Source organism: Lutjanus erythropterus, chromosome 14, assembly GCF_056507025.1.
Source record: "Lutjanus erythropterus isolate fLutEry1 chromosome 14, fLutEry1.hap2, whole genome shotgun sequence".
NCBI lineage: Eukaryota > Metazoa > Chordata > Actinopteri > Lutjaniformes > Lutjanidae > Lutjanus > Lutjanus erythropterus.
Genome location: NC_139330.1, coordinates 12041715 through 12057308, shown reverse-complemented (window position 1 = coordinate 12057308; position 15594 = coordinate 12041715). Strand labels below are relative to the sequence as shown.

Genomic DNA, 15594 nt, shown 5'->3' with positions numbered 1-15594 from the left:
TCTTTTTTTGCTCACTTCTACCCTGACTGTAACATGGTATTCGGTTGTAACCACAGACAGCTGCAGGTGGGATCAGAAGGGTGATGGCTGCAAAGTGGTTACCGTAGCGATGCCGGTTTTCTGCTGAGGCCCCACCCCTCCATCCACAGCTCTGACTATCAGGATGTACTCCGACTTCAGCTCTCGGTCCAGCAGCGCCGTGGTTGTGATCTCTCCTGAAACACACATGGAATCAACAGCAGCTTCTAACGTCAGGATGAATTCAGCTAAAAGTCATACGATAGGCGGACAAGACAAAAAACAGAGGGGGGCAACTGAAATTATTCACTTTCGATGGATAGCGAACATCAATACTAATCTAGTTATTATTGTTTATACAGTGAGAACCTCTTATATGGATCAAACAGCTTGAGACAGAATCATCTCTATACAAGTACTGCTTAAATGATTCGATCAGGTAATTAAGTACTTTGCTTACAGTGTTAATTTTGGGTCTTTTCATACATGACAGCATGTAGGCTTTCGGTGGATGTGAACTGAAATCATGATCGGCAAAAGAAAGTAATTTGCTCAGTGAAAAACTTAGTCTCCTTAAGGCTTATGACAGACTCTCAAAAACAAGCCAATGAGATTCAGCGACGAAACGTAATGTTCCTCAGGTTACCTCATGCAGTCGACTCAAACGGTGAGAAACAGTCTGTTAGTGGTGGAGACAGAAAAATCACGTAATGCCCCCTTGAGCAGGGGCCTTGGTGATGGAAAAATAGTGAAGCTGTCTGTGAAATTACTTTATATTCATGTGCCAAGAGTAAACTTGACAATGGCAATGACAAACTGTGGGACCGGATTTGTTGTGTTAGACCAAGTGTGAGGCGTAGTCTTTATCGCCACTCGCTTGATCGCTCAGGAGCGTCCATACCCAGCAAGCAACAGAGATCACTTCAGTGTCTCAGCTACATATTAGCCCTGGGTTACTTCGGCTATTTTTAACCCACTTCTAGCCAAAATGGTGTCACCCCTATAATAGTATTACCGTACCATTCAAAGTCTTATTTCACTGGTAGGTCATATCTGGACTATACTAAAGATGTAAGTGGATGAGCGGGTTAAACACAGGACTTTCATCCAAGTATCTGTGTTTTGAGAGCCTGCTTGTGGCAATTTGTCTTAGTGAGGGTCCAAAGTGATGATAAGTTGTTATTTACACGCTGAGGATGATATATATAGTCATTCAGTTGCCGTTTAACTGATGGCTAGGTCATACCTGTGTTATGACATCAACTTAACTTTAACCGGCAGCCCAAATTTAGCCCTGTTTTAGCCTAGACGCCAAGTCTATGTATAGATGCAAAACTGCTTGCTGGGTAACATGTTTTTAAAACAGCTAGTATGGCTTATCAACTTGCAAGGCAAAGCAAGGCAATTTTATTTATATAGCACCATTCATGCACAAGGCAATTCAAGGTGCTTTGCACCATCTACTGGTGGGTAGAAGAACTGCATTAAATTTACTCAGTCTGGCCAGAAGCAGGAATAACAATAGGAGTGTTTCTTTTAAAGGGGAGACACTGGCCACCCCTGAAATCTGATCGCCCATCAAAGTGTCACCCCATTATCCTCATTATCCTCAAGCATAATTAGCTGTCTGTCTAATAAGGGGCAGGAGTCTTTGTTTAAACAAACTGTTTGATTAGTATTTTAAAATATGTGCAATTAGTTTTTTTTTTTTTTTTTTTACAAGGATTATTAAATTTATTGATCATTTCACAACACAAGGTTGTATAATGAGATGATTGTTTTATGCTACTCAAAACCAAAAACAAACAAAAAATACACAGCAAATGGGAGAATAAATAAGAAAATCATTAAAAATAAAACATTTTTAAGAAGTCCTGCAGCCTGAGGAAAGAGTGGAGGTGAATGGAGGTACGATTTCTTTTTGAGGACTTACAGAGTGAGTATGGAAGCTTTATATTATATTTGAATGGGGCCACTCTATTGTGCTGCAATGGGTTGGACTAGTTATATTTCTAAATAAAATTTCTCAGCACAGGAAGAAACCAGAACATACTTTATTAGAGAAGAAAAAACAAAAGGTAAATTAATGTGCACAGACACATGTACTTCATGCCCCTGGATACCACGTATCCCCCACTGGAGATAAATAAATGACCACATGGGGAGATATCAAAAGCAGAAAGGGGGAAATTCCTTGCAACAATTCTCACCCAGCATACAAGCAAAAGTAGTAAACAAAGAAGGAAACAGAGAAGGGTACTGCAGACAGAGAACTGAATAAGCACAGATCCATAAAAATCTTTCTCAGGGTGAGTATGAACCGACAGCAGAATGGTCCCACAAAATTCAAATTTGGAATAAAAAATGCAATTGGTGTAAAAAAAAAAAAGAAAAAAAGAAAGAAATTCTGTCTCAATTACAAGTATACTTTCAGAAAATACACAGGCTTGCACATGCATGCACACACACACACCTGAGCGCGAGTTGAGACGGAACTGAGAGGAGCCCTCCAGGGAGTAGATGAGCGAGGCCTGGCCAAACTCCCTCGAGGCGTCCAAATCAGTAGCATTCACAAGCAGCACAGTGGCCCCTGTGGAGGAGAGGGAGGGATGAAGGGAGTAAGACAGAAAGAAAGTTACAACTCATGGACTGGGAGAAAGAAGGGAAAAAAAAAAAAACAAGAGCAGAGAGACAGAGTTATGGGGAAAATATGTGAAGTCTAGTAAAGAGGAAATGCAGACATAGAGAGACAAGCTGCAGAGACAGACTGAAATGGCATTCAGAGAGCTAATTTCTTCACCGCCCCCATCCACAGCTCAACTGATGGCATGGCAGTGAGTGGGTTTATGGATTAGTGGATTATCAGCTTGTTTGGCACAGCCCATACTTGGCACAGGCCTGATCAATACCCAGGCAGGCAGGGGGATGAGAGGCTAGCCAGAGCCGCAGGGCTAGCTCTGAGCTCAGCCTCACAGCCCGAGCCTTAGGCCCCGAGCTCAGGGCCAAGCACTTTAGACATAGTCCCCTAAACCTCAGCCCTGGCCCCGAGCCGCTCATCTGTGTGCTCCTTCAAACCGGGTCCGAGACACAAAAAAAAGTGTCCAGCGTCTGCTGCGGCTCAGAGAGAGAACGGGGCGGTCAGACATCTCATTTCCCTCAAGCGACTGGAAACTAATCTATTGTCTGGGATAAAAGAGTCTTCTGAATGCATGCATGACAATGAATATAGCAGCCAGTGATTTTTCCTTGAATAGTCAATATCCTGCATTCTGGCTGGGCATTTAAAAACATTATGCAAAATCAAAACAAATAAGACAGTAGAGGCCAGAGGAAGCAAATAAAATACAAACATAAAAAAAACATACCCCCAAGAAAGCAAAGCTATTTGTTGAATATGCTAATAGTAAGGCAATTCAAGTAAGAGGTGGCTGTATGTGAAACACAGTGCTTGAGCTGTTTGGAGTGTTTAAGTGCTGTGTTGGTTGTGCAGACCAGAAAATGCATTGTAGCGACTAAACTGTAACCCCCAAATGTATGATGTGACTCACCGGCAATAATGTTCTCGGGGATTTTGACGATGTAGGACGGCTTGCTGAACTCGGGTGGGTTGTCATTTTCATCCTGGAGGAGGTATAAACATCAACAACAGCTCAAAATCAACATGCTAAACAATGAGAAAATGCAAATGGTGCTTAAAAAAAAGAGCAACTAAAATGGGTTGGAAGCTGTCATCACACATTAGCACTGAGATTTACATATTTGAGAATTAAGGCAGTGTGGAGCACAAAATGTTTTTAAATAGAAAAAAGGTACTAGTAGTATTTTGATGATGACTAGTCAGCTGATTAAACTGAAACCTTCAGATATCGCTTTGTTTTATGGCTTAAAACTTGTTTTAATCATCCTGGCTTCTGTTTCTGTCATCTAATCATACATTTTTACAAATAAGAGTTCTTCCTGAAGACAGATTCTACCTAGAACCACCAGCTTAGGTTCTTTGTACGACTATGGGCTCTGTTAAGAACCCTTTTCACTCAAAGAACCGCTTTAGGAAGAAAGAGTTCTTCAAAGATTGTTGAAATGCTTGAAAAACTCCTTTGTCACGGGTACCATAAAATAAAAGGGTTCTTGGTAGAACCCTCTAAGCAGGTTCACAATAAAACCCTTGTAACATAAAAAGGTTCTTAGCAGAACCTCCTGAGGGCGTTCTAGATAAAACCCTTGTAATATAAAAAGGTTTCCGAGAGAACCTCCTTGGTGGATTCTAGAAAAAACCCTTGGAATATAAAGAGGTTCTTGGTGGAATATAAACATGTTGTTGGTAGAACCTCTTCGGTGGGTTCTAGTCAAAACCGTTGGAATATTAAAAAAGGTCTTAGTAGAGCACCCTTGGTGGTTTCAAGATGAAACCGCTGTAATATAAGAAGGTTCTCAGTAGAACCCCCAGGGAGGGTTCTACATAAACCCTTGGAATATAAGGAGGTTCTTGGTACAGCCCCTTGGATGTGTTCTTGTTAGCTCCCTGGATAGAACCCCCAGAGAGGGTTCTGAGTCTAACACGTGCACCACAGAACGGTTCTTAGTAGAATCTCTCAAAGTGGGTTCTGGGTGAAACCTCTCAGAGATGGTTCTAGGTACAACCTTGCATGTTGGGTTCTAGGTAGAACTCTCTGAAAGGATTCCAAGTGGAACCTTTAGAAAAAGTTCTATCAGGAACCAAGAAGGGTTCTCCTCTAGATGGCTCTAGTTGGCACCTTTATTTCTAAGAGTGTACATGTGTGATTGTTTTAGTGCTGCAGGAGTGTGAAAAACTAGACCTGGACAAGAAGTGGAATTATGGGAAAGCTGAAGTAGGTGGATATTGAAAAGACGACACATTTGCTGATGAGAGGCGAGAAAATCGTTCAAAACATTATTACTAATGCGATTACCTAAAATAAAGGGTAATCAAGCCCAGTAATTTGACAGGAATGAATGACTACAACATGGAACCGCGTCCACCGTCACATGGACTTTCCCAAAGAATTTATATTTCCTCTCAGCCTCCCACTCATTGAATTAGACTCCATTTCACACAAACACATCCAGTTGTGTGGCTATTCGCAGAGAGGCTCCCCACTGCGTGAGCCGGCGAGAAATGTTAACACTTTAAACAACAGTCACTGCCACCATTATCTATCTGGGCTCTGTGTTACACTGGTGCGGAGCATTGTGTGTGTGTGATGCTGCCAGCTGCTGATAAACCCCTGCGGTGTGAGTCACGACACTGTGGAGGACAGAGAGGGAGAGAGACAGAGAGACGTAGACGAAGCGCAGCATTGTGCACGTCTATCCCCGTTGGTTTTTTTTTGCATTCCAGCACAGATTCCCTCATTCTTCTACACAATATTTCTCCCTCGTGTAGGATGTGTATAGATATGCTTACTGTCCTCGCATATCCAAGAATATTCCAGCTGGATTCATCCATTCTACTCTGTCATTTCTTCTTTTATGACGAAAAGTTACACGTATAATGGATGCCTATCAGGGGAAATGAGCTTAGGGGCCAGCAGGGACATGAGGATATGAGTTCAGGTTGCTCATTATATTTTTACTGCCGTGTTTATAGTATCTTAGCTATGATCAACACGCACGCTTACCGTAAAAAGGTTGAGAGAAAAATACACAAACAGAAAAAAAAAGATTGAAAAGATAACCCCTGACACAGTCTGTTATACAGAATAGTCAGCACTGCACTGTGTACACCACCTTTACATTACAAATGGTTGACATGAATTCCATCAGGAGCTTCTGGAAAATGCAGAGTAAGACTCACTATGCAACAGAGATATGAGATGCTGTATAGATTCTACAACTATTTTTTTTTTTTACCACTCCTACTGTTGTTTCTAGAATAAATAATTTCTGATCTTCTTCTAATGACTTAAAATTAAAGTTCTCGATGAGAATGACTGGGCTGGCAAAATCAACAATGCATTATAGTGATTATATGTTATTGCCAATAGTGATAGGTGTCATATAGATAACTGCACGCAGTTGAAACCTTTTCAGACGATAGTTTCAATTCCTCGTCGTATGCAGACTAGGGCTGCAGCTAATCATTACTTTCATCATTGATTAATCTGGTGATTATTTTCTCAATTATTCGATCAGCCATTTGGTCCATAAAATGTCACAAAATGGTGAAAATTTGTGCACCATTTCCAAAAGCCTACTGTGATGTCCCAAAACGTCTTGTTCTGTCCGCAACCCAAAGATATTCACTATACTGTTGTAGAAGACTAAAGAAACCAGAATACATTTACATTTTAAAATGTAAATTCAGAGAATTTAGATAATTTTCTACTTAGAAAATGACTCAAAATGAGTAATCAGTTATTAAGTAATCTAACAGTCGTTTAATAATCTATTAATTGTTCCAGCTGTGATGCTAAAGTTTCAATTTATTTCTGATGCCTCTATATACATAAGTTGCTGTATACTGTTTGTATAATATGTTTCATATGATTATGGATTACACATTTTGTGCATTTTCCTTCACCGATTTCTGAAAATGCTTATAATTGATTAGTTATTAATAATTAAGGAGATACAAAATTCCTTATCCAAATAATGGCTCTGCCAGAAAATAAAATGTCAGATGAGGCTAAATCAATGCCACTTCTAGACTATTGATTATTATTATATATATTATTTATTAATACATTTTTAATCAGTTAAATTCTTAATGTGATTAATGATTAATGATTAACATCCGTAATACACAGACACAATCTCTCTGCCTTCTGACAAAAACAGCGCAGTCAGACCTGAGTTCAGAAAGCCACAGCGAGCGCATAAAACCTCCAAAAACATGGAAAAGCATTATGTGAGAAACAAATGAAGCCAAGTAACAAAAGACTGCCGGTGCATGACATCATGACATGGTCTTAACACACGAAAAAGGAGAAATGGCACATAACATTCATAAAATAAGCCCAATTGAATAAAATCAGGTCGCAGGAGTACATGAAGCAGAAACAGTGGGATTATCTTGTAGAATTAGGACCCAGAACCTTGTGCAGAGTATCATATTTTTTCCAAGTCTCTCTGATCCATTGTGTGTGCGAGTAGACGGCTGTGACTTTCTCCAGTGCCTTAAAATAAGACATTTAGCGATAAGACTGACAAAAGCAACGGGACTGGAAGCTCAGATAGCTGCACAGACGGCGATAACACTGCAAACAAAGCTGTAGTCAGACATGGATCAGAAGGTACTCAGAATAATTCAGACAGTGAGGAAACACTGGAATCCAATATGTAAGTGAAGTCGGAGACATATGAAAACGATCCAACACCTGTCACACACCGGATCAACTTTTAGATAAATAAAAGACAGCTTAGTCTTCATTCAGTGCACATGTTATTCCTGCTCTATAAGTTCCTCTCCCAAACCTCGGCCCACAAATTCCTCAGAGTCACATCTGAGGGGAACTTAAATGAAAAGATTTCTGTAAAAGTTTGGAGATTGTGCCTTTGAACGTGGGCAGACTGCGAGGAATTTGTCACAGGGTGTGTCTGCCGCAGTACCAAGAGAGTCATTAAATACTTTCTGCAAAAAAAAAACCCCAACACCACGCTTGAAGATATATTAAAAAAAGTGTGAATTGGAAATATTCTCAGCCAAGACGAAGAGTCATCGACAAACAAGTTTTTAACTATTCAAGTACCTCAAACAAGAAACAAACACTGTCACATAAGGAGGGAAGACACAAAGGTTTTTAGCTGGAGGGCGCTGACAGAGGCAAGGATTGAACACAAAAACTTTACTCTGAACAGTAGACTCACTTATAGTGCTTACAAGAAATCTAAAACAGGAAACAGAAAACTGCAGAAGATCCCAGTCTACATGAAGAAGACACCGTCAGATATAAAGGATCATTTGCATCCTGTACAGCATTAGATGCAAGATGATGAATTAAAACAAACACAAGCTCTGCTGGCTTTTGGATTCGGTCTGACCTCAGTGACCTCTGTGGAAGAAATGGGGTTGCACTATATACACACACCTGACTATCAATAAGTATCTCATACAACCCTACTTTAAATAATCCAAACTACCCCTTTAAGGTGGGGTGCACTTCTGACCATAGTCTGAAGAGTGAGTTTCTAACAAACAAAGAACCAGCTAAAATATGAATGCAGACTGCTAATGTTTTTATTTGGGCAATGCTCATCGAGTTCTGCAGATGACAGAGATGTTTCGCAACAACAAAACAAAACAAAAAAACTAATGTACTTGCAAGCTGCAGTGCTGCTCTGGTTGCTGACAGCCACCACATTTGGAAGAGATACTGCACTTTTTGTTGTGGTTGTATATCATGCAGGAGTCAGGAACACGAGTTCAGTGTCGTTTAAAGTTTACATTGTGTTTTAGATATGACCATCCATTTAAGTGTTAACGTTTGTGTGTGGGTTGTACTCACAATCACTTCCACTGTGACAGCGACGGTGCTGTTAAGGGCTGGATTTCCCCCATCTTTGGCCATCACTGTCAGGTAGATCATCCCATTGGGAACTTGCTCATAGTCCAGAGGTCTGGTCACACTGATCACTGAAGGAAGGAGAGGAGGAGGAGGAGAGAAAAGGAGAAAGGTGGAGTTTTGTGCGAAATTTGTTTTCATTTGGAACCTGCTGTAACATTAAAGCTTCATAAAGTTGTGGGACGAATTACAAAACAATAAACCAAAATCACATAAGCATAAACAAATGCAGAAACTACTGTATAACTTAATATGAGTCCAGCAGCATCCCAATCGATACTGTAATTGGTAGGGGTGGGAGAAAATAATTGATTAATTTAAGATCATGATATCGTGGGAATAACTACTAACGCTCTAATGAAAATAAGCATCGTGATTCTGGTAATATCTCACAAACAAATGGATCAGTTTTACTTCAGACGCTTAACATTAAAGAACGTGTGCGCTCATACTTTACGGCATTTATTTCCCCTGCTCTGTGGAAACAAACTAATAACTGCTGACTTCACACTGCTAATTCAATCTGCTGCTCCACAGTGAAGAGCTACAGCAACTTCAAAGGGTCAAAATTCAAACTCACAATTCCCAACGGGTGTAAAAATACAGTTTCGTTTTGTTCTGACATCTTACTTTATTTATTATTTTCACATGGCACCAGCTTGCCGAGCAGTGACAGCTCAATGTGGCACTTCAAAATATTTTATTTACCACTTCTATATGTAATTATAGGAATGATTCAGCTGAAGTAAAACTGAGAGAGACTGACTGACATGATGTGCGTTGTTTCTGGAAAGAGGAAACATGATATACAGTTTCTAGAAGTGTATGACTCAACTTTTTACCATGGTCTAGTGTTAAAAAAAAACAATAAATAATTGCATATATATTGAATTAGCATCAGTGTGATGATAGCAGCCTAGTAACGGGCATGTCCATTGGCCTGAGCGTACCTGCGTATCCCTCCACCATGATGATGCTGAAGTAACTGGGGAAGGCTGAGGCTGAAGTGATGGTGTATGTCAGGAAGTTGTTGGGAGGAGAATCCTCATCCGTAGCCTGTGGGTGGGCAGACAGTGGTGGGAGAGACGGCGAGTGCCTTTAACATATGCCTCAGTGACAGTCAAAAGTCCACAGAGAGAAGAAGTTTTGAGTGAGTGAGACAAGACGACAGGACAGATGCTGCAGTAGACAGTGCTAATATTTTCATGTGTATGTTTGCGCAGCATGGGTGCGTGTGATTCTGTGCATATGTGTGCAGCCAGGAAGCTGTCAGTCAGTGATGGTATGTTATTGGACAGATTAAAGCTGATTCTGGCTATTAGTGGCACAGACGTCAATACTGGATGAACACCAACCGAGCCAAGACAAGCCAATCAGGCAGGGGACAGATGAAACTACACTTTGCAGGGCTAATCCACAACAACATCAACAACAATGATGACACCCCCTCATTATTCTCAAGTTGGCAGCAACTTAAACATGAGTCCTCCGGCTGTGAGGAGACTCTACGAGGCCTCACTGGCATCATTAGAGGCTGGACAGGTTGTCAAAAACACTCACTTGTATCTCTCCACGCATATCTCTACTCTTTGATTTAATGCCAAAGTGTTGAGTAAGCAATACCTTTCTTCCCCCACAACTTCCTAAGCTGTGGCTCTTCTCTTCCAGGCTGTCTTCCTATATCAAATTTCGACAAACAGTTTCATATTAGATCGTTTACCACTCAAAGGTAAGAGGAGTTGGGGGCAGCAAATCAAATAGATGAGTGGAAAAGGAAGTAAAAAAAATAAGAAGTGTAGAGAAAATTCTTAAAAAGGTTTAGTTGTTAGAAAGAATGCGGACTGTAGTGCACTCTTCGAAATAAGGGTTTCAAAAAGGGTTCTTCCTGAAGGGCTGAGGATCTATCCAGAACCGTTTTTTCCTCCTCCTTTATTGAAGAAAGGGTTTGTCAAGGGTTCTTTGTAAGATTCCATTAAGAACCCTAACATTTTTGGAAAAAAAAGGATTGTTGAAAACTCTTCTGTCAAGGGTTCATTGTACCATACAGTGTTCTTGGTAGAACCTCCTGGTTGTGTTTCAAATTCAAACCTTGGAACCTAAAAAGGTTCTCAGTAGAACTCCCATGGTGGGTTCTAGATAAAACCCTTGCAGTAAAAAAAAGGTTCTCAGTGGAATCCCGACCGTGTTCTAGATTAAACCCTTGTTCCCAGCAGAACCCCCTGAACGTCTCACAAACGAAATCCTTGGAATCTAAAAATGTTCTCGGTAGAATCCCCCAGGTGGCTTCTTTTAAGTGTCTGTAGGAGGTGGAACAGCTCTGGATAGAACACCCAGAGAGGGTTCTGGATGGAACCATCACACCACAGAAGGGTTTTCTGTAAAACCTTTCATAGGAGGTTGCGAGTGGAACCTTTCACAGATGGTTCGAGGTATGATCCTTTATGCTGGGTTCTAGGCAGCACTACCTGGACAAGCGGTTCTACCTGGACAAGCTGAAGAACCCTCTATGGTTCTTATTTCTGAGAGTGTAGGGGGCACAAACCTCCAAACAGTAGAAAAGCTTCTCTTTGCTCAGTCTCTCAACACATCCGCTCCTTCAATCTATTTCAGTCTTTTCCCTCTTTCCTCGTCTGGTTTCCGGAGCTGTGTGTGTGTGTGTGTGTGTGTGTGTGTGTGTGTGTGTGTGTGTGTGTGTGTGTGTGTGTGTGTGTGTGTGTATGTGTGTATGTGTGTATGTGTGTGTATGTGTGTCTGTGTGTGTGTGCGCAGTGGGTTTCGGGGCAAAACGCTGACACACAGAATTGTGCGACTGGCTTCCCTGTTCCTCTCAGGCAGCGTATTAATATCAGCAGCGTTTAAGGTTAGCTCAGACTAATCAAACACAGCGAGCCAAGCGTTGAGCCCAGTCATCAGATCAACTCCCACAATATGAAGGCACAGCGCCACACGGTGCACCGTGGCGGGGTGAGCCTCTGCTGCACCCACTGCCACAAGGGACGTAATGGTCTTTCTCTCGAGGGCGCAATCAAAGGAAACGCTGAGCCATTAGTTACCATTGTGCCTGTGTGCCTCTGCCTTTTGTGTGGCAGTGACTGATGGCGAACACAGCGGGCCGACCTGTTCTTCTTGGATACGGTGCACACAAACACATAACTGCATGATTATAGTAACACAGAGGAAACAAGGAAGAAAGAGGAGGAGGGCGGCAGAACCAAAGGCTTGTGAGTGTGATGATGACTGGTGGTATTTGTGTCAGATCCTCTGTTGCAAGTGTAGTTTATAAGGCTGAGTTCACAAAAAAATAAAGTCTGAGCTTTAAATCGGAGTTGAGCACCAGGGCTTGCAGTGTGAACACAGCATATATGAATGGATTGAACATGTGCATGTGCACACACTGTACTATGACACACAACTTTGTGTGAGCACACTGGTTTGCCAAACCTGCTTGTGTGTGCGTGAACCGCACCCCAATCGAATGTGACTCACTGCTGACAACCTTTACAATTCAGTTTTTGAGGAATAAATCAAACCTCTGCAACATTATTCATATTTTTTCTCTTAGTAAAATGCTACAATGTGTGCAGTTATAATTATCTTTATATCTGTGGAAGTCAAAGATGTATGAAATCTGTGTATTCAATTTGATTCAATTTATATCTTTCAATTATAAGCTATTTTTATCTTACATATAGGTCCATACCAAAATAAAAACAGTAAAATATGAGGACAACAATATAGAAATACAATCATGGCAATCCACAATAACAGTTTGCTTTTTTCCAATCAATTAATTGACTCATACATTTATACATAAAATTCCTCAGCACTGCATGAATGGTTGGAACATTATCACTCACACACATATGATTTGCACTTGTCCATCTTGGAGCCTCGGGGACTAAGATCTTATCTTAATTGAATTTGAAATCAATAATAAATAAACTCTTTTTTTTGGTCTCACAATGTGGTTAATTTACTGCAGCAAAACAATCACTAAGCAGCACTACAATACCATTACGAGAGTTGATTTTGGTTTAGCGTATTAATATTTAAACACCAGTGATGGTCACAGGTGTGTGTTTACAGGGTATTTTACAGCAGCTATAAACAGGACAGCTTTACTGTCTTGTAACAAGAGTACACTCTTGGCCTCATTTGTCTCTTTGAAAACTCCACACGTGCGCGTTTTAAACCCATCTCACCCTGACTCGTGCCACCGGCTGGACGGCCTGTTCGTTCTCCCTCAGCGAGCCCACGTACGCTTCCTTCTGGAACAGCGGCGCATTGTCGTTGACATCCAGCACATTGACGCGGATCCTTCCCGTTGTCTCCTCCCCGCCGCCGTCCCTCGCCAGCACGGTCAGCGTGAAGCGCCGCATCAACTCGTAGTCCAAACTGGCTCGCAGACTGACCCAGCCTGTCTCATCGTCCAGTGTAAACCTGCAAGAGACAAACAGGTGAAACTCCCAAACGTTTGAGAAGGGTCATAATGACTTTAATATTATGATATTGCAATCATATCATGTATGCTTAAATACTTGGGCTTAATTTTGCAAGATTTATTTCCAGTGCTCAAGAAAATAAGTTGGCGTGTTGTTAAAATGTGCAAACATATTAAATTTAACTTCCTACCAGACTCCAATAACAATTAAACTGTTCAATTTAACCGTTTAACTCCACCTACTCCTTCTAAAAGATTATTAATGATTTCTTACAACTCAAAAAACGGACACTTACTCATTTGGCATTAATTTGAACTCTAATTAACACGAAACAGGCAAACTAAATCTGTTATTCCACCCCAGAATAGTGGCTGTTGTATTATTCTCAGAGAATTTATTACACTAAAGATATTACATATTCCTCCTTTAAATCAAAGACATTGTAGGCATTGTACGGATATCAGACAAAAAATATGTGTGTGGTTAAGAGGTGCTCACTAATCGGCATTTGTTCTACTGTGAGTCTTTTGTTCATTTTTTATCTAGTAATGAGATATACTAAATAGTTAATGGTTTCTTAGAGCCTTAGTAAAAAGCACATTACAATGTTTCTCATGATGGCTGTTCAGGACTGTCGTCCCAGTTAACTGAAGATAAAAACTGTTACACTAAATGATTTGTTCTTACAAAGAGAAAAAACTCTTTGGGTCTGTATGTTGTAATAATAATACCAATGTAAAATTAAAGCGTAAGTTGTTCTCATTCTAAATGCTTTTTCGTGTTTGCTGCAATACTTTCACATAGTTAACTTCTTTAAACAAATGCGACTAAATGACAAAACAAACAGAGCAAAAACACACAAAAACGATGCTCAGTGAGGGTAACAGACACACAATATTAATAATAATACTGATGGTGTATCCAGGAAACAGATTTCAAACCTTATTTGTAAACTTGTTTAACCCTTGTTTCTTTAACTTTATAACTTATCTATTTATTTAAATTGTGAAGATGAACTGTTTTGCCTCATAGCTTACTTACTGAAGGTTTATTATGTGATATGCTAATGGACACTAATTGACCCTATTCTGTGTGTTATAAACTATGTGTTAGGTTCTTCTATGATAAGGAGAACAATTACTGGGGGAGCTGCAAACGCCACATATGTTCATCTTAAGTTAGCTAATCTTAGCAAAATGTAGCTAACTAATCTTATTTTGCTAACATTAGCTGACTTACTTGGCACTTTTACAGGAAAAGGAAAAGATTGAACGACGTACCAAGTTTGCTCAACTGTTATTAGAGCACATAGCAGAAAGGGGCGGGATTTAGGAAGAGTCAATCGTTTATAGAGTGCCTAAGTCACGCCCCTTTTCAGTGGGCCTCATTGGACCTACTTTGGAAAAAATCTGAAAAGTAGTCTATGGTGAGAGACAAACAATTACAAATGTGACGTTTGCCAATTTAAAGCACTATATTACAAGTGAAGAAAGTCTCAGTTTGTGGAAAGTTTGCTGTACTACCTCATACGTCATCAGCACCAGTCTTGATGTCCCTTCTAACATTATCTTACCTGAAGTTTATCAGTGACTCCTGGTTCTTTTATCAGCCATAAAGAGAAAGAACAAGTAAAACTATGCCTCCGTATGAAAACACATAAACATTGTAGCTTCAGCGGCTAATGTTAGGGAAAACAATCACAACGTCACTGTAGTCTTTCTAATTATGCATCTTCACAGTCTGATACTTCAGCAGTTTTAAGACAAACTGCTGCTGCCTTGACTTGAAACAAACAGGATCAAAAAAATAATTAGTCTGACTACAGTTCATATTTTTCCTCATGTTAGGTCCCATGGTTGTCCACTCGGTGTGACTTAAGTTCTCTTTGTAAGGAATCACAACATTACACTCTGGTTGAATCCTCTTTCCAGCCGTGCCCTGAACAAAACCCAGTGTGGTTTGAAATCTGTCTCCGTTCTTTTGTGATTTCTAACCTTGATACGCCTGCACTAATAAAGGCTTTTTAATTGCATCCTTGGATCTGCGCGAGTGCGCCTGAAGTAAGCCCCGTGGCTTCCCTTTTTCTAATGCAAACATAACAGTAACCCAGACAGTCTTTTTTTAGCAGCTGATGAAAAACAAAATCAAAAAAACAAATCCAGGCTATCCATCTGGATTTTTTTTGGTGGTTGATGGTTGCAGAATTTTGGAGATATCAGCCGTAGAGATGTCCGCCTCTAGGAACTAAATGGCACTTGGCTCACAACAAGGTCTGTGGATTATTTTTCTAACCATGTAGTGATTTTTGGAAAGAAACACTGGTTGCACAACAAGCTATTTAGTCCCATTCTATTGGAGAGAAAGCAGACATCGCTATGATTGATATCTATAAAACTCTGGCCAGGGGGAAAATATGTATTTTTGATTTTGGGGTGAACTGTACCTTTAAAAGTGGAGTGGAGTGGCAGCTTTCCAGCGGCAGCGAGTTATCCTACACCCTATTATCAGAGCTAAACAGCACCATGATTCCTGGCGTTTTCACATTTTAACACTGTGGCTGATTGCGTTCTTTTGATAGTGAAGATAATGAACGAACGAATGGATTATGTGAA

General features: G+C 40.5%; 1 protein-coding gene and 1 long non-coding RNA gene across 2 annotated transcripts in view; both read right to left on the bottom strand.

Annotated features, from left to right (window-relative positions):
- Positions 1-154: 154 nt before the first annotated feature.
- On the bottom strand, positions 155-2820 carry LOC146315239 (uncharacterized). The gene is made up of 2 exons (XR_014771831.1): positions 2492-2820; positions 155-215 (listed from the first exon to the last, which is right to left on the bottom strand). It is a non-coding gene; the product is annotated as an uncharacterized LOC146315239 (long non-coding RNA).
- A 223-nt stretch (positions 2821-3043) lies between these two features.
- LOC146315238 (cadherin-23-like) overlaps positions 3044-15594 on the bottom strand; it is a 149880-nt gene continuing 137329 nt past the window's right edge. Inside the window, exons 15-19 of the mRNA XM_084736542.1 lie at positions 12743-12980; positions 9491-9596; positions 8484-8611; positions 3567-3639; positions 3044-3129 (exon numbers count right to left, since the gene is read on the bottom strand). Of these exons, the coding sequence (XP_084592668.1) occupies positions 3044-3129; positions 3567-3639; positions 8484-8611; positions 9491-9596; positions 12743-12980 (631 nt within the window). The remainder of the gene's footprint in view (positions 3130-3566; positions 3640-8483; positions 8612-9490; positions 9597-12742; positions 12981-15594) is intronic.